Source organism: Heterocephalus glaber, unplaced genomic scaffold, assembly GCF_053883595.1.
Source record: "Heterocephalus glaber isolate CG9 unplaced genomic scaffold, H.glaber_assembly_v1.0 deba00000594, whole genome shotgun sequence".
Classification (NCBI taxonomy): Eukaryota; Metazoa; Chordata; class Mammalia; order Rodentia; family Bathyergidae; genus Heterocephalus; species Heterocephalus glaber.
The window spans coordinates 15,116,542-15,130,018 of NW_028258151.1; the positions used below are offsets into that span (position 1 = coordinate 15,116,542).

The 13,477-nt window shown below is 49.4% G+C and overlaps 1 protein-coding gene across 1 annotated transcript; it reads left to right on the top strand.

Moving 5' to 3' along the window:
* Window positions 1-153: 153 nt before the first annotated feature.
* Tigd3 (tigger transposable element derived 3) lies at window positions 154-2,957 on the top strand. Its single transcript, XM_004852406.3, has 2 exons — window positions 154-358; window positions 1,185-2,957. The coding sequence occupies exon 2, from the start codon at window positions 1,201-1,203 to the stop codon at window positions 2,614-2,616; it is 1,416 nt and encodes a 471-aa protein (XP_004852463.1). The 5' UTR covers window positions 154-358; window positions 1,185-1,200; the 3' UTR covers window positions 2,617-2,957.
* Window positions 2,958-13,477: the final 10,520 nt, after the last annotated feature.

Here is a 13,477-nt window from a genome sequence, read left to right on the forward strand (position 1 = left end):
TGGAAGCCCCGCCCTCAGAGGGCCCGACGAACCGCCACTTCTTCATCATCCAATGAGAGGTAGCCAGGGGCAGGATGGGGCGGTCGCTGAAGGCCAATCCGATAGGGCTGGGGCGGGGCTGCGGCGGAAGGGCGCGGAGGGACCTCACCGCGGTCTTCCCAGCCGGAGAGCCCGGCAAGGGCGGCGCGCAGGGCCCTGCTGTGCGCGCTCCCGCCGCCTGCCACCCGAGCACCCCTTTGGCCCGCTCCGCCCTCGGGGTCTTGGCGCTCATCACCTCCTGCTCTGCGGTCGCCGCCCGCACAGGGGCTCGGGAGCTGAGCTGGGGACAGGGGCGGGAGCCACGGGACTAGCGCCTGAGGTGGGTGCGGACCCGGAGGCTGGGTGGCCGGGCGGGCAGTCGGCATCTGGGTCCTCTCCGCCGACGGATCCCAGGTCGAGGTGGGGAAAGGCGGGCAAGGGCGCAGAGCCCGGCTGCCGGCTGGCCTGGGCCCCGGGCGCGCGCCCCTGAGCCCTGCTGCACCTCCCAAGGCCACTACCCTCCCCGCGGGGACACTCCTCCCCTCTCGCTGTCCCCAGCCTCCTCACTCCTCGCTTCCTTTGTCGCCTGTGCACCTGCGCTCTCCCCCTGCCCTCCCAATTCCCCAGTCTTAGCCTCCCATCTCCTAGACCCGCCCCAAATGAGACTCGATGCTTCAAACCCCATCCTTTCCCTCTTTGTCGTCTGTACACCTGTTCACCTTAACTCTGTCCATTCACTCCATCACCCATACTCCAATATCTTCATTAAATCCAGGCCATCAGCCCCATCTCCCTCCCAAGGGTCTCCCCCGCGAAGTCCTGATCACCCCTTACACCTGCCCCACTCGTCCCAGCCCAGGCCTTCTGCTAGCCATACTCCTTTGTTGTCTCTGCAGCTGTCCCCTATTCTTCTTTCTCCCCCAGTGATGCCAATCCCAGCCCAGACTCCCCCTCCTCATGCCAGAGACACCCCTGCCAGCTCTGGTCTGGCATTCCTCAGGATGGGGCCCAGCCCACTCATCATCAGCCTGGCCATTTCCCTTCTACCCAGCCGATCCCGTTGCCCAAGCCTCCCGTACTCCACCATTGCCCTGTCTCCATGTGTCCTCTCCTCTCCGTCCCTCCCGCATAGCCCACCATTCCATCTCCTCTCCTCCTCCCGACAGGTGCCACAGAAGAGCAATGGAGCTGAACAGCAAGAAGAAGCTTCATGCCCTGTCCTTGGCTGAGAAGATCCAGGTACTAGAACTTCTGGATGAGTCCAAGATGTCCCAGTCAGAGGTGGCTCGGCGCTTCCAGGTCTCGCAGCCTCAGATCTCACGAATCTGCAAGAATAAGGAGAAGCTACTGGCAGACTGGTGCAGCGGCACAGCCAACCGGGAGCGCAAGCGCAAGCGGGAGTCCAAGTACAGCGGGATCGACGAGGCCCTGCTTTGCTGGTACCACATTGCCCGGACCAAGGCTTGGGACATCACAGGGCCCATGCTGCTCCACAAAGCCAAGGAACTGGCTGATATCATGGGCCAGGATTTTGTGCCCAGCATAGGCTGGCTGGTCCGCTGGAAACGCCGCAACAATGTAGGCTTTGGGGCTCGCCATGTCCTTGCCCCTCCATTCCCTCCTGAGTCACCAACCCCAGGGCTCATGTACCAGCCCCAGCCGCCTCTTTCTCTTAAAGACTTCACCCCAGAAGATGTTTTTGGCTGTGCTGAAGTGCCCTTGCTGTATCGGGCAGTACCTGACAGAAGAGTGCCATGTGATCAGGTACAGGTGCTACTGTGTGCCAATAGTAGGGGCACGGAGAAGCGGCGGGTATTGGTGAGTGGGCTCCAAGCTGCCCCAAGATGCTTCTTTGGGGTCAGCAGTGAAGCACTGCCTGCCACCTACCACCCTGACCCATGCATCCCTTGGTCAGAATGGCTGGCACAGTTTGACCAGGACATGGGACAGCAGGGCCGAAAAGTAGCTTTGTTGCTGGCTGCCAGAGTGGTGGAGGAGTTGGTAGGCCCACCTGGGCTCCACCATGTGAGGCTCTTGCCCCTGGCCACCTCCAGCACCACCCCGTCCCTGCCCAGCTCCGTGGTCTGGGCCTTTAAGGCCCATTACCGGCACCGTCTGCTGGGCAAGCTGGCTGCAGTCCAGACCAAGAAGGATGGTGCCTCAATGGCTGAGGCCGGAACGGGCATCACAGTGCTGGATGCTCTGCACATGGCTGCAGCTGCCTGGGCCAAGGTGCCCCCTCAGCTCATTTTGAGAAGCTTCATTCAGGAAGGACTAGCCCCTGGGAAAACATCTCTGTCCCCAGACATAGCCTCTGAGATGCCACCAGTCCCCAGTGGGGTGAGCCGGGAAGAGTTTTCCAGATTCGTGGACCTGGAAGGTGAGGAGATAGGACCTGGAGTATGCAAAGCGGAGACAGGCACTGAAGACCAAGAGGGGGCCAGGGAGGACAGCTTCGAGCCCCTGCCTACCAAAGCTGATGCCTTGCGGGCCCTGGGCACCTTGCGGAGGTGGTTTGAGTGCAACGGTGCCTCCCCGGAGCTCTTTGAAAAATTCTATGACTGTGAGGCGGAGGTGGAGCGGCTCTGCTGCCTGTAGGGCTACTGGGCTGCTGCCAGAGCCCCTCTGCTGTTTCCCATGGAAACGCCTCTCCAGACAGCAGATTGGGTCTTTCCTGTGGAAATATGGCATGTAGAAGGTGGGGAAGGAAGAGAGGTGCAACACCAAGTCTAAGCTCAGAACAGAAGTCATCCAGGCCCCAAGAAGAGGCTCTCAGATGGGCCAGGCTGTACAGTTCCCAGACCTTTTGTGAAGGTTCTAGAGCTTTGGAACGGCTAGGACTTGGGAAGGTGGAACTTGGGCTTTACAGACAGTGGCTCCATCCCTTCAACTCTATGTTCAAAACAGTTCTGCTTCTGGAAATAAAGTTTTTAACTACAGAGGAGGCCAGGTTGTGATTTTCATAGGACAAGGATAAAATCTTTCCCTTCAGATTTTTTGTTTTGTTTTGTTTTGCTTTTTGAGTCAAGGTCTCGATATGTAGTTCAGGTTGACCTTGAACTCACTGTGTATGCCAGGCTGGCCTCAAACTCATGGCAATCCTCCCATCTCAGCTTCCCAAGTGCCAGGATTACAGGCCTGTGCCACCAGGGCCGGCCATATTCATATTTGAAAACTGAAGTCTGGTGGTACTGCTGCTGCCAATAACCGATAGGGTCTTCCTCCCAGAATCCCAGCAGGCGGGGCTCTCAGGGCTGGACACTCCTCATGGGCTAACCCTGTGAGAACTGAGGCTTGAGGACAGACAGATCTCAGGGACAGTCCCAGCTATTCTGCAGCTCCAGTCATTCTCTTCTCAGATTGTGTATGTTGGGGTGGGGATGAACGGCAGGCCAGGGAAACAGACCAGAGCCAGAACTAGGCCTAGGTATTTATTTTCTTTTTTTCATTCATTTATTCATTTCACACAACATCAGCCAAGATTACCCATTTAACAAGGTTGCAAAGGTGATGTCTGTGCTGGCAGAACCTCGAAGATAGTGACAACAGAGTGTGATTAAGGATGGTGACAAAGCCTTATGTGAAGTGTGGTGGCCTCATAATCAAAGAGACAGAAGAGTGAAAAGGGCCCTGCAGGCCAAGGGATAGTAGGCACACCAATATGGGTGCGTGGGGAAGTGGGGTGTTGTGAGGGCCCCCAGGGAAATGGGGCTCCACACCAGGGCAGCAGCAACCTGGCCCTAATGGGAAATGAAGGGCGGGATCTGTGTTCGCCTTTCCTGGAGTACCTCACCTGGCCAACTGCCCGGGGCCTCAGTGTCTGACCCGTGACCTGGAAATTGTTTATACTGGCAGATGCCCTGTGGCTCTTGTCTCACCTGTGTCTGGCTCATGCCTGCCTGGCCAGCATTCTGGCACTGGGAGCCCAACCTTGTGTCTCCCCACATCCTGGGGAAAACTCAGTTTGGGGGGTGGGGCTCAAATTCAGTACCCTGCCATGAGCAGAAACAGGTTCAAAGATTTATCATTTACAGATCCTGGACAAGAAAGGCACAGTGAGTAGGGAGGGCAGTTCTCTGTCCTAGGTCGCTGGAGGGTGAAATGAAGAATGGTGGCCGGCGGGGGGTGGGGGGGACCTAGCATTATATATGGGGGATTAGGGCGTGGGTCATTTTATTTATTTAATTTTCTTTCAGTATTAAGGATTGAAGCCATGGCTTCATACATACTAGGCAAACACTCTAGCACTGAGCCATATCCCCCTTTTTTTTTTTTTTTTTTTTTTGTGGTACCCGGGATTGAACTCAGGACCTTGTGCCTTCAAGGCAGGCGCAGTGCCACTGAGCTAAATCCCCGGCCCCTATATCCCCTTTTTGAAGAGACTATGTTGCCCTGGCTGGCCTCAAATTTCTGGACCAAAGTGATCTTCCTGCCTCAGCCTCTTGAGTAGCTAGGACTGAAGGTGTGCACTACTCTGCTTCACTGTTATGGGTCACTTCAGTTTCAAGGACAAATGCCAAATGACCCATATAAAGAAAACAGAGGAAGGTGGGTATGGTGATGCACACCTGTAATTCCAGCACTCTGGGAAGCTGAGGCAGGAGGATCACAAGTTCTACCCCAGCCTTGTAGGGAGCAGGGAAAGGGGACGTTACTAGAACCTCTGCAGTAAGTCCTGGTCTCCTGCGAGCCATGACAGGACAAGACAAATTAACTTCTTATACAGGAAAGGTAGAAATAATGAGACTTTGAGAAGAAATTGAGTTTTGGGCCTGATCAATGCTGCTCTGGGCAGCAAAGAGAAAAACCCCAGAGCTTGTGGCACCTTTATTCAGTACATCGGGAGAAACAAATGTAACAAGTGACTCCTGACAGAGTTCATACATGAAACAAATGTAATAAATGACTTGAGACAGAGAGTTCAGTACATCTAGAGAAACAAAGGTAACAGATGACTTGGGGTGGGGGTGGAAATCCTAGAACAATAAGGAACTATGCAGATGAAGATTTTGTTCCTCAGAGGATGTCTTCAGTTGGTGTAATCTTGTCCTGGAGAATCACAGCATCACCAGATCATTGAGGTCTTAGCTGTGACTGGAGGCCAAAATGGAATTACATCTCAAAATGCCATAACTGGCCTGTAGACAAGAGAACTAGGCCTAATCAAATGATTTTTCCCCCAAATTATGTAGAATTGATCCCAACACAGCCTGGATAACAGTGATTCAGGAATATCGTCCCTCAAAATCTTTGAAAAAGTACTGGGAATGTAGCTCAGTGAGAATGTCCTGGGTTCAATCCTCAGTACCATCAAAAAATAAAAATAGGGTTGGGGGAAAAAAATTAAAAAAAAAAAATAGGGCTGGGGGGGCTGGGGATTTAGCTCAGTGGTGCCGTGCCTGCCTCGAAAATGCAAGGTTCTGAGTTCGATCCCTGGTACCAAAAATAAAAATAAAAAAACTTAAAAATGAACAAATGAAGAAAGCAGAGAAAAGCTTGGCAAGAGATGTCTCTAAATTCCTGTCTGGAGTTGGGAGGGGTGGCACACGCCTGTAATCCCAGCACTCAGGAGGCTGAGACTGGAGGATCACTGTGAGTCTGAGACCAGCCTGGGTTACATATTGAGTTCAAGGCCAGCCTGAACTGCATAGCGAGACCCTGTCTCAAAAAACCAAAATAAATAAAAATTAAATAAAAATAGTTCCTTTCTAAAATCATCCCAGTTGTGATGTAGCTCTTGTAAAGAGTTGAAACCAGGGCCAGGGATTTAGCTCAGTGGTTCCGTCGCCTTCCTCACAAGCGCAAGGACCTGAGTTTGATCCCTGGTACCAAAAAAAAGAAAGAGTTGAAACCAAAATTACACAATCCTGACACAGATTAGCTCTCTGTCCTCACGTGTCATATTCTTGTTTTATTGCTGACTTCTTCCAAGAGCGTTTTATTTATTTATTATTTATTTATTTTTGCAGTACTATGGATTGAAACCTCATGCATGCTACATGGGCACTCTAACCTAAGCTAACTTCCTAGTCTTTCTTTTTTTTAGACAAGGTCTCGCTATGTAGCCCAGGCTGCCCTTGAACTCTTAGGGATCCTCCTGCCTCAGCCTCCTGAGTGCTGGGATTACAGGTGTGCACCACTGTGCCCAGCAGGATTTCCCTCTTTTTATGGCCAAATAACATCCCACTGTTTATATACATCAGTTTCTTTACACAGTCACTCAGCCATGCACAGACACTTAGGATGTTTCCTATTCTCTACAACTGTGATTAATGCAGCAGTGAAGACCAGGCATGGAGGCAGCACTAGGGAGGCTGAGGCAGGATGATTGCTTCGAGTTTGAGGCCAGCCTGGGCTATGTAGCGAGACCCTGTCTACAAAAAAAACCCAAAAAAGCAATGAACAAGAAGAGGGTGAGTACACACATCTCTTTAAGATACTGCTGTTGTGTACCTTGGGTAGGTATTCCCAGGAGTGGGGTCCCTGGGTCTCATGGTAGTGCTAGTTTAAGGTTTTTTTGAGCTAAATCTGAGCTAAATCCCCGGCCTAGATTAAGTTTTTTGAAGAACTTTTATACTATGTATCTCCCATAAAGGCTGAACCCATACATTTGCACCAACAGTGTACACTCTGTTCGTTCTTTCTTTCTTTCTTTCTTTCTTTCTTTCTTTCTTCTTTCTTTCTTTCCTTTGAGGCAGGGTCTCCCTTTGTAGTTCAGACTGACCCTGAACTCACTATGTAGCCCAGGCTGGTCTTGAATTCACGGCATTCCTCCTGCCTCAGCCTCCCAAGTGCTAGAACTACAGGCTTGTGCCACCATGCCTGGCTTGTCCCTTTTTCTCCATGCCCTCACCAACACTTTCTATGGTTTTTCTTTTGGTACTAGGGATTGAACTTGGGTCCTTGCGCTTGCTAGGCAGGCTGTGGAACCACTGAGCTAAATCCCCCAGCCCCCTCTATGGTTTGTCTTTTGGATCATATCCCCTGTGGGTTTTGTTTTTTTTTTGGTACTGGGATTGAACTCAAAACCTTGTGCTTTCAAGGCAGGCAGCGGAACCGCTGAGTTAAATTCCCAGCCCTGGATCATATCCCTTCTAACAGGGCTGAGGTGATACCTCATTATGGTTTTGATCTGCATTTCTCTAATCATCAGTGATGCTGAAATCCATTTTGTATACCTGGTGGCCATTTGTATGTCTTTTTTTGAAAAATGTTTATTCAGGGTCTGTGCCAATTTTTTAAACCAAGATTTTGTTGTTGTTGTCATCGTCATTGTCATCAAGTTGTGGGAGGGAGTTTTGTATGAGTATGGGATGGATTTAATATCTTGACTCACTGGAATTTCCTGATTTAAGTGGCTTGTCTCTGGAGAATTTTGTAGTTACTCCCTTCGACACCAGAGGGCACACCAGAGGGCGTTGCTAACATGAGAAATTAATTTCTCAGAAATGGGCGGCTGGACATGAAGGGTGTTACAGGAAACAGGAATGTACAGTAGCTCCTAGTACTCAGGAAAGCCAGATCTTATTCTTAAAAATTTACCACTACAAGGAAAAAAGCTATTTTCTTTTTAGGTTTGCTGGTGATTAGAAGTTTTCTAGATTTCCCTTTCACTGTTAAGTATAGCTACTTCCATGATCTTGGCTTAATTTAGGAGTCTTGAGCCTAGCTCCCCGATAGCCACATGCTGCTCCCAAATCTTGTCTTTTATTCTCTGTAGTTCTTTAGTGTCCAAAGTCATGGAGTCAGCATTTGTCCCAGGGGCTGCCCCAGTTCCCACATTCTGGTTTGTAGTCACTATTTCCTGCTTCAAAAGAATTCAGGAGCCGGGGATTTAGCTCAGTGATTCTGCTGCCTCCCTCACAAGCGCAAGGTCCCAAATTTGATCCCCAGTGCCAAAAAAATAGAATTCAGGGAAGTTTTCTTTTTGCTAAGTTAGTAAGGGTTGTTTTGTGTTTTTTGTTTGTTTGTTTGTTTTTGAGACAGTCTTGCTACATAGCTCAGACTGGCCTCAAAGATCACTATGTAGCCCAGGCTGGCCTGGAACTCATAGCAATCCTCCTGCCTCAGCCTCCCAAGTGCTGGGATTATAGGCATGTGCCACCACACCCAGCTAGCAAGGGGATTTTTTGTTTGAGACAAGGTCTCACTGTATATTCTGGCCTTGAACTCACTATGTAGCCCAGGCTGGTTTGAAATTCATGGCAATCCTCCTGCTTCAGCCTCCTGAGTTCTGGGATCACAGGTCTGCTGGTGGGTTTTAAAGGTTTTTTTATGCCAGGTGTGGTGACACATACCTGTAATCCCAACTACTTGGGAAGCTGAGGCAACTTTGAGCCACTCTGGGCAATTTAGTGAGAATTTGTCTCAAAATATGCTCATTAAAGTTGGGCATGGTGGCACACACCTGAAATCTCAGCACTCAGGAGGTTGAGGCAGGAGGATCACCATGAGTTTGAGGTCAGCCTGGGCTATATAGTTTAAAACCAGCTTGAACTCCATAGTGAGACCCTGTCTCAAAAAACCCCAAAACATATATACATATATATATATATATATATACACACACACACACACACACACACACACACACACACACACATACATATGCTCTGAAAAGGAGAGAGGGCTGCTGAGGATACAGCTCAGTGGTAGAACACTTCCTGGCATTCATGAACCCCTGGGTTCCATGCCACAAACCAAAAAAGAAAATAAAAGAAAAGAAAAAATTAGGGCCAGGGATTTAGCTCAGTGGTTTCGCCACCTGCTGCGCAAGCGCAAGGACCCGAGTTTGATCCCTGGTACCAAAAAAAAAAAAGAAAAGAAAAGAAAAAAACTAAACATAGTCTGATGTTCTGATCTAGTCTGAGATTAACTTGATTCTACTGCACAGTGCCCTGAACTCTTGAAATTCCTGCCATGTACTGGGGGCTCCTTGTAGGCCTGATCCAGTATAATTGCCACAGTTTTCAGAGGGGATGGCCTTGGCCCAGAGACATTGTGTAACTTGTCCCACAGCTGGTAAGTCATACCACTTGCTTGGATGCATCTGAGCCTCCAACACCAGAGCCCAGTTCCTTTGCCTCCCAGCTCTACTTGGCATGGTGGCTCCCTCCCACAAGTCGCCTAAGTTTAAACTCATCTGAGCTAGGTCTGCTGGGACCAGCCCCCTCTTCATGCTCATCAGACCTCTCCTTCACTGCACTGTGTGCTTCTGACTACTGTGGCTGCCCCAGATCCTTCTCCCATGCTCAGAGGCTTCGTTTGGGCAGGCATCCCTGAGTGAAGGGATGTTTTCCAGCCTCCTTTGCAGCAGGTGGAACCTGTGGTTAGGTTCTTACTAGAACAAAGGGATGTATACAAATTTCTTGTCACTTGTTTCAAAAGAAACCCCTCACTGTTGGCTAGAAGTGTGACAACTGGGCTGACCCTGGAAGGCACTGTTAAGGACACAGGATATTCTCTGTTGCCCTGGAGCTGGGGTAGTTTTACAGCGTAAAGTCTACTTATCCACCCTGAGCTGCTGTGTTCTGAGATCTCATTGTTTCAATGATTTAAGAAACCTAAACCTAAGTATCCACAGGTAAGGGGCTTCTAGCTTCTAGTAATCCAGGTGTGTTCCTGGAACAGCAGGGCTTATTAGACATGGCTGTCAGGCCCCAGCCCAGATCTGTCAAATCCCAAATCCAAATTTCCAAGGACGATATTATGGTTTATGTCTAGATATCCCCAATGCTTCATACACTCATAGGTGGGGCTTTTGGGAGTTGACTGGATCATGGGTTAGTCCACTGACTGGTTTATAGCTGGGTTTGATGATGGAAGATGAAGCCTGACAGGAGGAAGTGGGTCACTGTAGGTGTGCCCCAGAGCTATACATCCCTCCTGCTTTGAGCATGCCCTGCTTCCTGCCTGTCCTGCCATGGACTGTTTCCCCTCTGCAATGCCCCTCTGCCATGCTGCCCTGTCTTGGAGACAGCTGACTATGCACTGAAACCTCTATAAACCATGAGCTCTTAAACCCTCCCTCCTTTAACTTGTGGTGTCATGTATTTTGTCCCAGGAATAAGAAAGTAACTAAGACAGGTGGGACCCAGGTATCTGTATGGTAAAAAGCTCTCCCACTGACTTTTACACATATCAAAGCTTAAGAATTACTAGCCTGGGGCCGGGAATTTAGCTCAGTGGTTTGGCGGCCTGCCCTGCAAGCGCAAGGACCCAAGTTTGATGCCCGGTACCAAAAAAAAAAAAGAATTACTATCCTGGGTGCTCCTGAGTGGAAAGATGCTGCCCTTTTTAGCTGAGAAAGTTGTATGGTAGAAGCACCTTAACTTCCAGTTTCTAGAAGTTCTTGGTCCTCTCACAGAAAGCGCAGTCTGGCAGGTGCCAGTGCCCAGGTGGCTGAGCCTGTCCTGCTCTTTCCATATCTCACTTTCATCTGTGAGCCCTTTTAGTTGGACAGTCCAGGAGTGCATCCAGCACAGTGCACTGTCAGGGCTGGACACAGGGGAGTGGACACAGAGGGCACTGGAACGTGCAGAGCAGCTGGTCACTCAGAGGAGGCACACAGTCCACATGTGGAAGAGCAGGTGGCTCCCAGAAAGGGGTGAGGAGTGGACAGAAAGTCTGACTCACTCTTTGTAGCCTACAATTTCCCTCACATAACTAGTTAGCAAGAGAGTGAAGTCAGAGTATTTATTTATTTATTTTGTTTGTTTGTTTGTTTGTTTTGAGTCTCCCTCTGGAGCCCAGGCTGGCCTGGAACTTGAGGCAAGCCTCCTGCCTCAGCCTCACAGGGCTGGGACTACAGGCGTGCACCACCACGCTCAGCTTTTCAGTTTTAATTAGGTTCTTTTAGGGCTGGTAATTATTCGAGCCTGGGCTTCCATTTTCCCTCTCTGGTTCCTTTCAGAGACATCTTCAGCAGGGCCCAGAGCTCCCTGCCCCCGGCTCCTCAGTGGAGCTGGAGAGAGTGGCAGAACTTGGGGCCACTGAGCTCCAGGCCCCAGTCTTTTGCACTTACTCAAGGCAGGGGCTGCTGGCTGGCCCAGGAGAGCAGGCCTGAAGTGAGTGGAAGGTCAAGCATAGCGTGATTGGTGAAAAACTCCTTTTGCCAAAGCCCCAGGGAATCGACAACACACTGTTGGAAAAGTCTAGGAAGACCAATAGAGATCTGACAGGAAATGACTGAAGTGTTTTTGGGAGGGTGTTTATTTTTCTTTTTAAAAATTTTCCATGCTGGGGACCAAATCCAGGGACTCACGTCTGCTAGGAAAGTACTCTGCCACTGAGTTACACCCCAGCCTGAGGTCAACATTATGATTTTTTTTTTTACTATTATCTTTTTTTTTTTAACCTTTTGGCCTAGAACTCACCATGTAGCCCAGGCTGGCCTCAAATTTACTATGATCCTCCTGCCTCAGCCTCCCCAGTGCTGGGATTACAGGTGTGTGCCAACATGCCCGGTGTTCTTGTCACTTTCTGAAGCAGTTCTGGAAGTCCTCTATTGTGGGTTTACAAGGCGTGATCAGATGTATGATGACTGGCTGTGAGGGCCACGCAACAGGAAGGCAGGGATAAGCTGTATGAGACGCATTCGGAGGGCTAGCAATGTGGGAGGTGGAAATAGTTTACCAGCAGGCAAGGAATATAGGAAAAAGAGTTTGTTCGGACCAGAATACATTGAAGAACAGACCAAAGGCAAGTTTCCAAGAGAGGAATCATGCAGTCAGAGTGAGAGTGGGGTTTTTATAAGGGACAGAAGATGGGGAAAGGGTCTTGGCACATCCAGATATCTCAGGTGTGTTCTTTCCGGAACCCCTAGTTTTTGTTGGCCATTTAGGAACATCTTTGCTGTTTCTAAAGTTGTACACTCAAGCTGCAAACCATCAAGGTCTTTTGGTTAGGCCTCATAAGAGGCTCTTTATACTTAGATAAGGATGTCTCTATGCTTTAACTTCGGGGTTTTTTGGGGGTTCTTTTGGTACCGGGGATCGAACTCAGGACCTTGCACTCAAGAGGCAGGTGCCAGAACCACTGAGCTAAATCCCTGGCCCACTATGCTTTAACTTTGGGACAAAGATGAGGCATTAGCTCTTGGAAGCAAAGAATAGTTTTTGTATCCATTTTTATTTTGTGCTGTTTCCTTTTTTTTTTTCTTGTTTGAGATAGGATCTTGCTATGTAGTTCAGGCTGGCCTTGAACTCACTATGTAATCCAGGCTGGCCCCAAATTTACGGTGACCCTCCTTCCTCAGTCTCCCAAGTGCTGGATTATAGGCATATGCCACCACACCTGACTCACCTACTCCTGGTTCCTTAAACATACTGTTACCACAGGACATTTGCTCATGCTCTTCTTCCTGTTTATAGGCCCACCACTCATCTTTCAACTGTCAGTTCCGTATCGCCTCCATAGGGAGCCTTACTCAGTCCCTCTGGTGTGTCAGTTTCCTTTGTCTTGTGCCAGTGATTCTAAATTACCTGGAGGGTTTTTAAAACACAGATTTCTGAGCCCCACCCCTGATCTTCTGACTCAGAAGTTTTGTGGAGTCTAAGACCATATTTCACTGTTTCAGATGCTGCTGATGCTGCGGGTGGGGGGGTCACACTTTGAGAACCACTGGCCTGTGCTCTCACCTCATCTCTTCCTGTCTGCAGTTCCACACACCTCTCTGTGGCTCTCTGATTATATCTGCCTCACCTTTGTATTTTTTTCCTGGTACCAGGAATCAAATGCAGGACCTTGTGCTTGGCTGGCAAGTGGGGCACCACTGAGCTACATCCCTGGATCTTCTGTCTCTCCTTTAATCTATGAGCTCTATGGAGCAGAGATCTTGCTTGGATTTCCTTATCGACAAAGCTCTAGCTGATAAAATGTTGGAAACAGTTTATATGTCCATCAGCAGGTGAATGGATAAAGGAAATGTGGTAGATATTCACAATGGAGTACTACTCAGCTATAAAGAAGGATGTTTTGAGTCATTTGTAGGAAAATGGATGCACCTTGAGAACACAGTGCTAGGTGAAATATTGATTTATTTATTTTGGTGTTTTTGAGGCAGGGTCTCACTATGCAGTTTCAGGTGACCTTGAACTCACTATGTAGCCATGGCTGTCCTCAAATTCATGGCAATTCTCTGCCTTAGTCACCCAAATAATGGGATGACAGGCGTGTGCCACCATGCTAGGTGAAATAAATCAGACACTGAAGATTAAGTGTTGCATGGTTTATCTTATATGAGAAACCCAAAGTATGACTAAAGAGCAAAAGAAAAGGTAGACCTTTTGCAAATGGGAAGGGGAATTGAGGGATGGAGGGAGAGGGGAGACAGGGGAAGGGAAAGGGAAATAGAAAGGATCAAGATGAGATATTGCCGCAGACCAGCTGCAGTTGATGCAGGGTAGGAAGGGGAGAGGTCCCGGGCCGGAGAGTGAGAAAAGAACCTTCACAAGCAATG

Coding starts and splice junctions, on each gene's coding strand:
- Tigd3 (XM_004852406.3), top strand. CDS start 1,201: ATGGAGCTGAACAGCAAGAAGAAGCTTCATGCCCTGTCCTTGGCTGAG.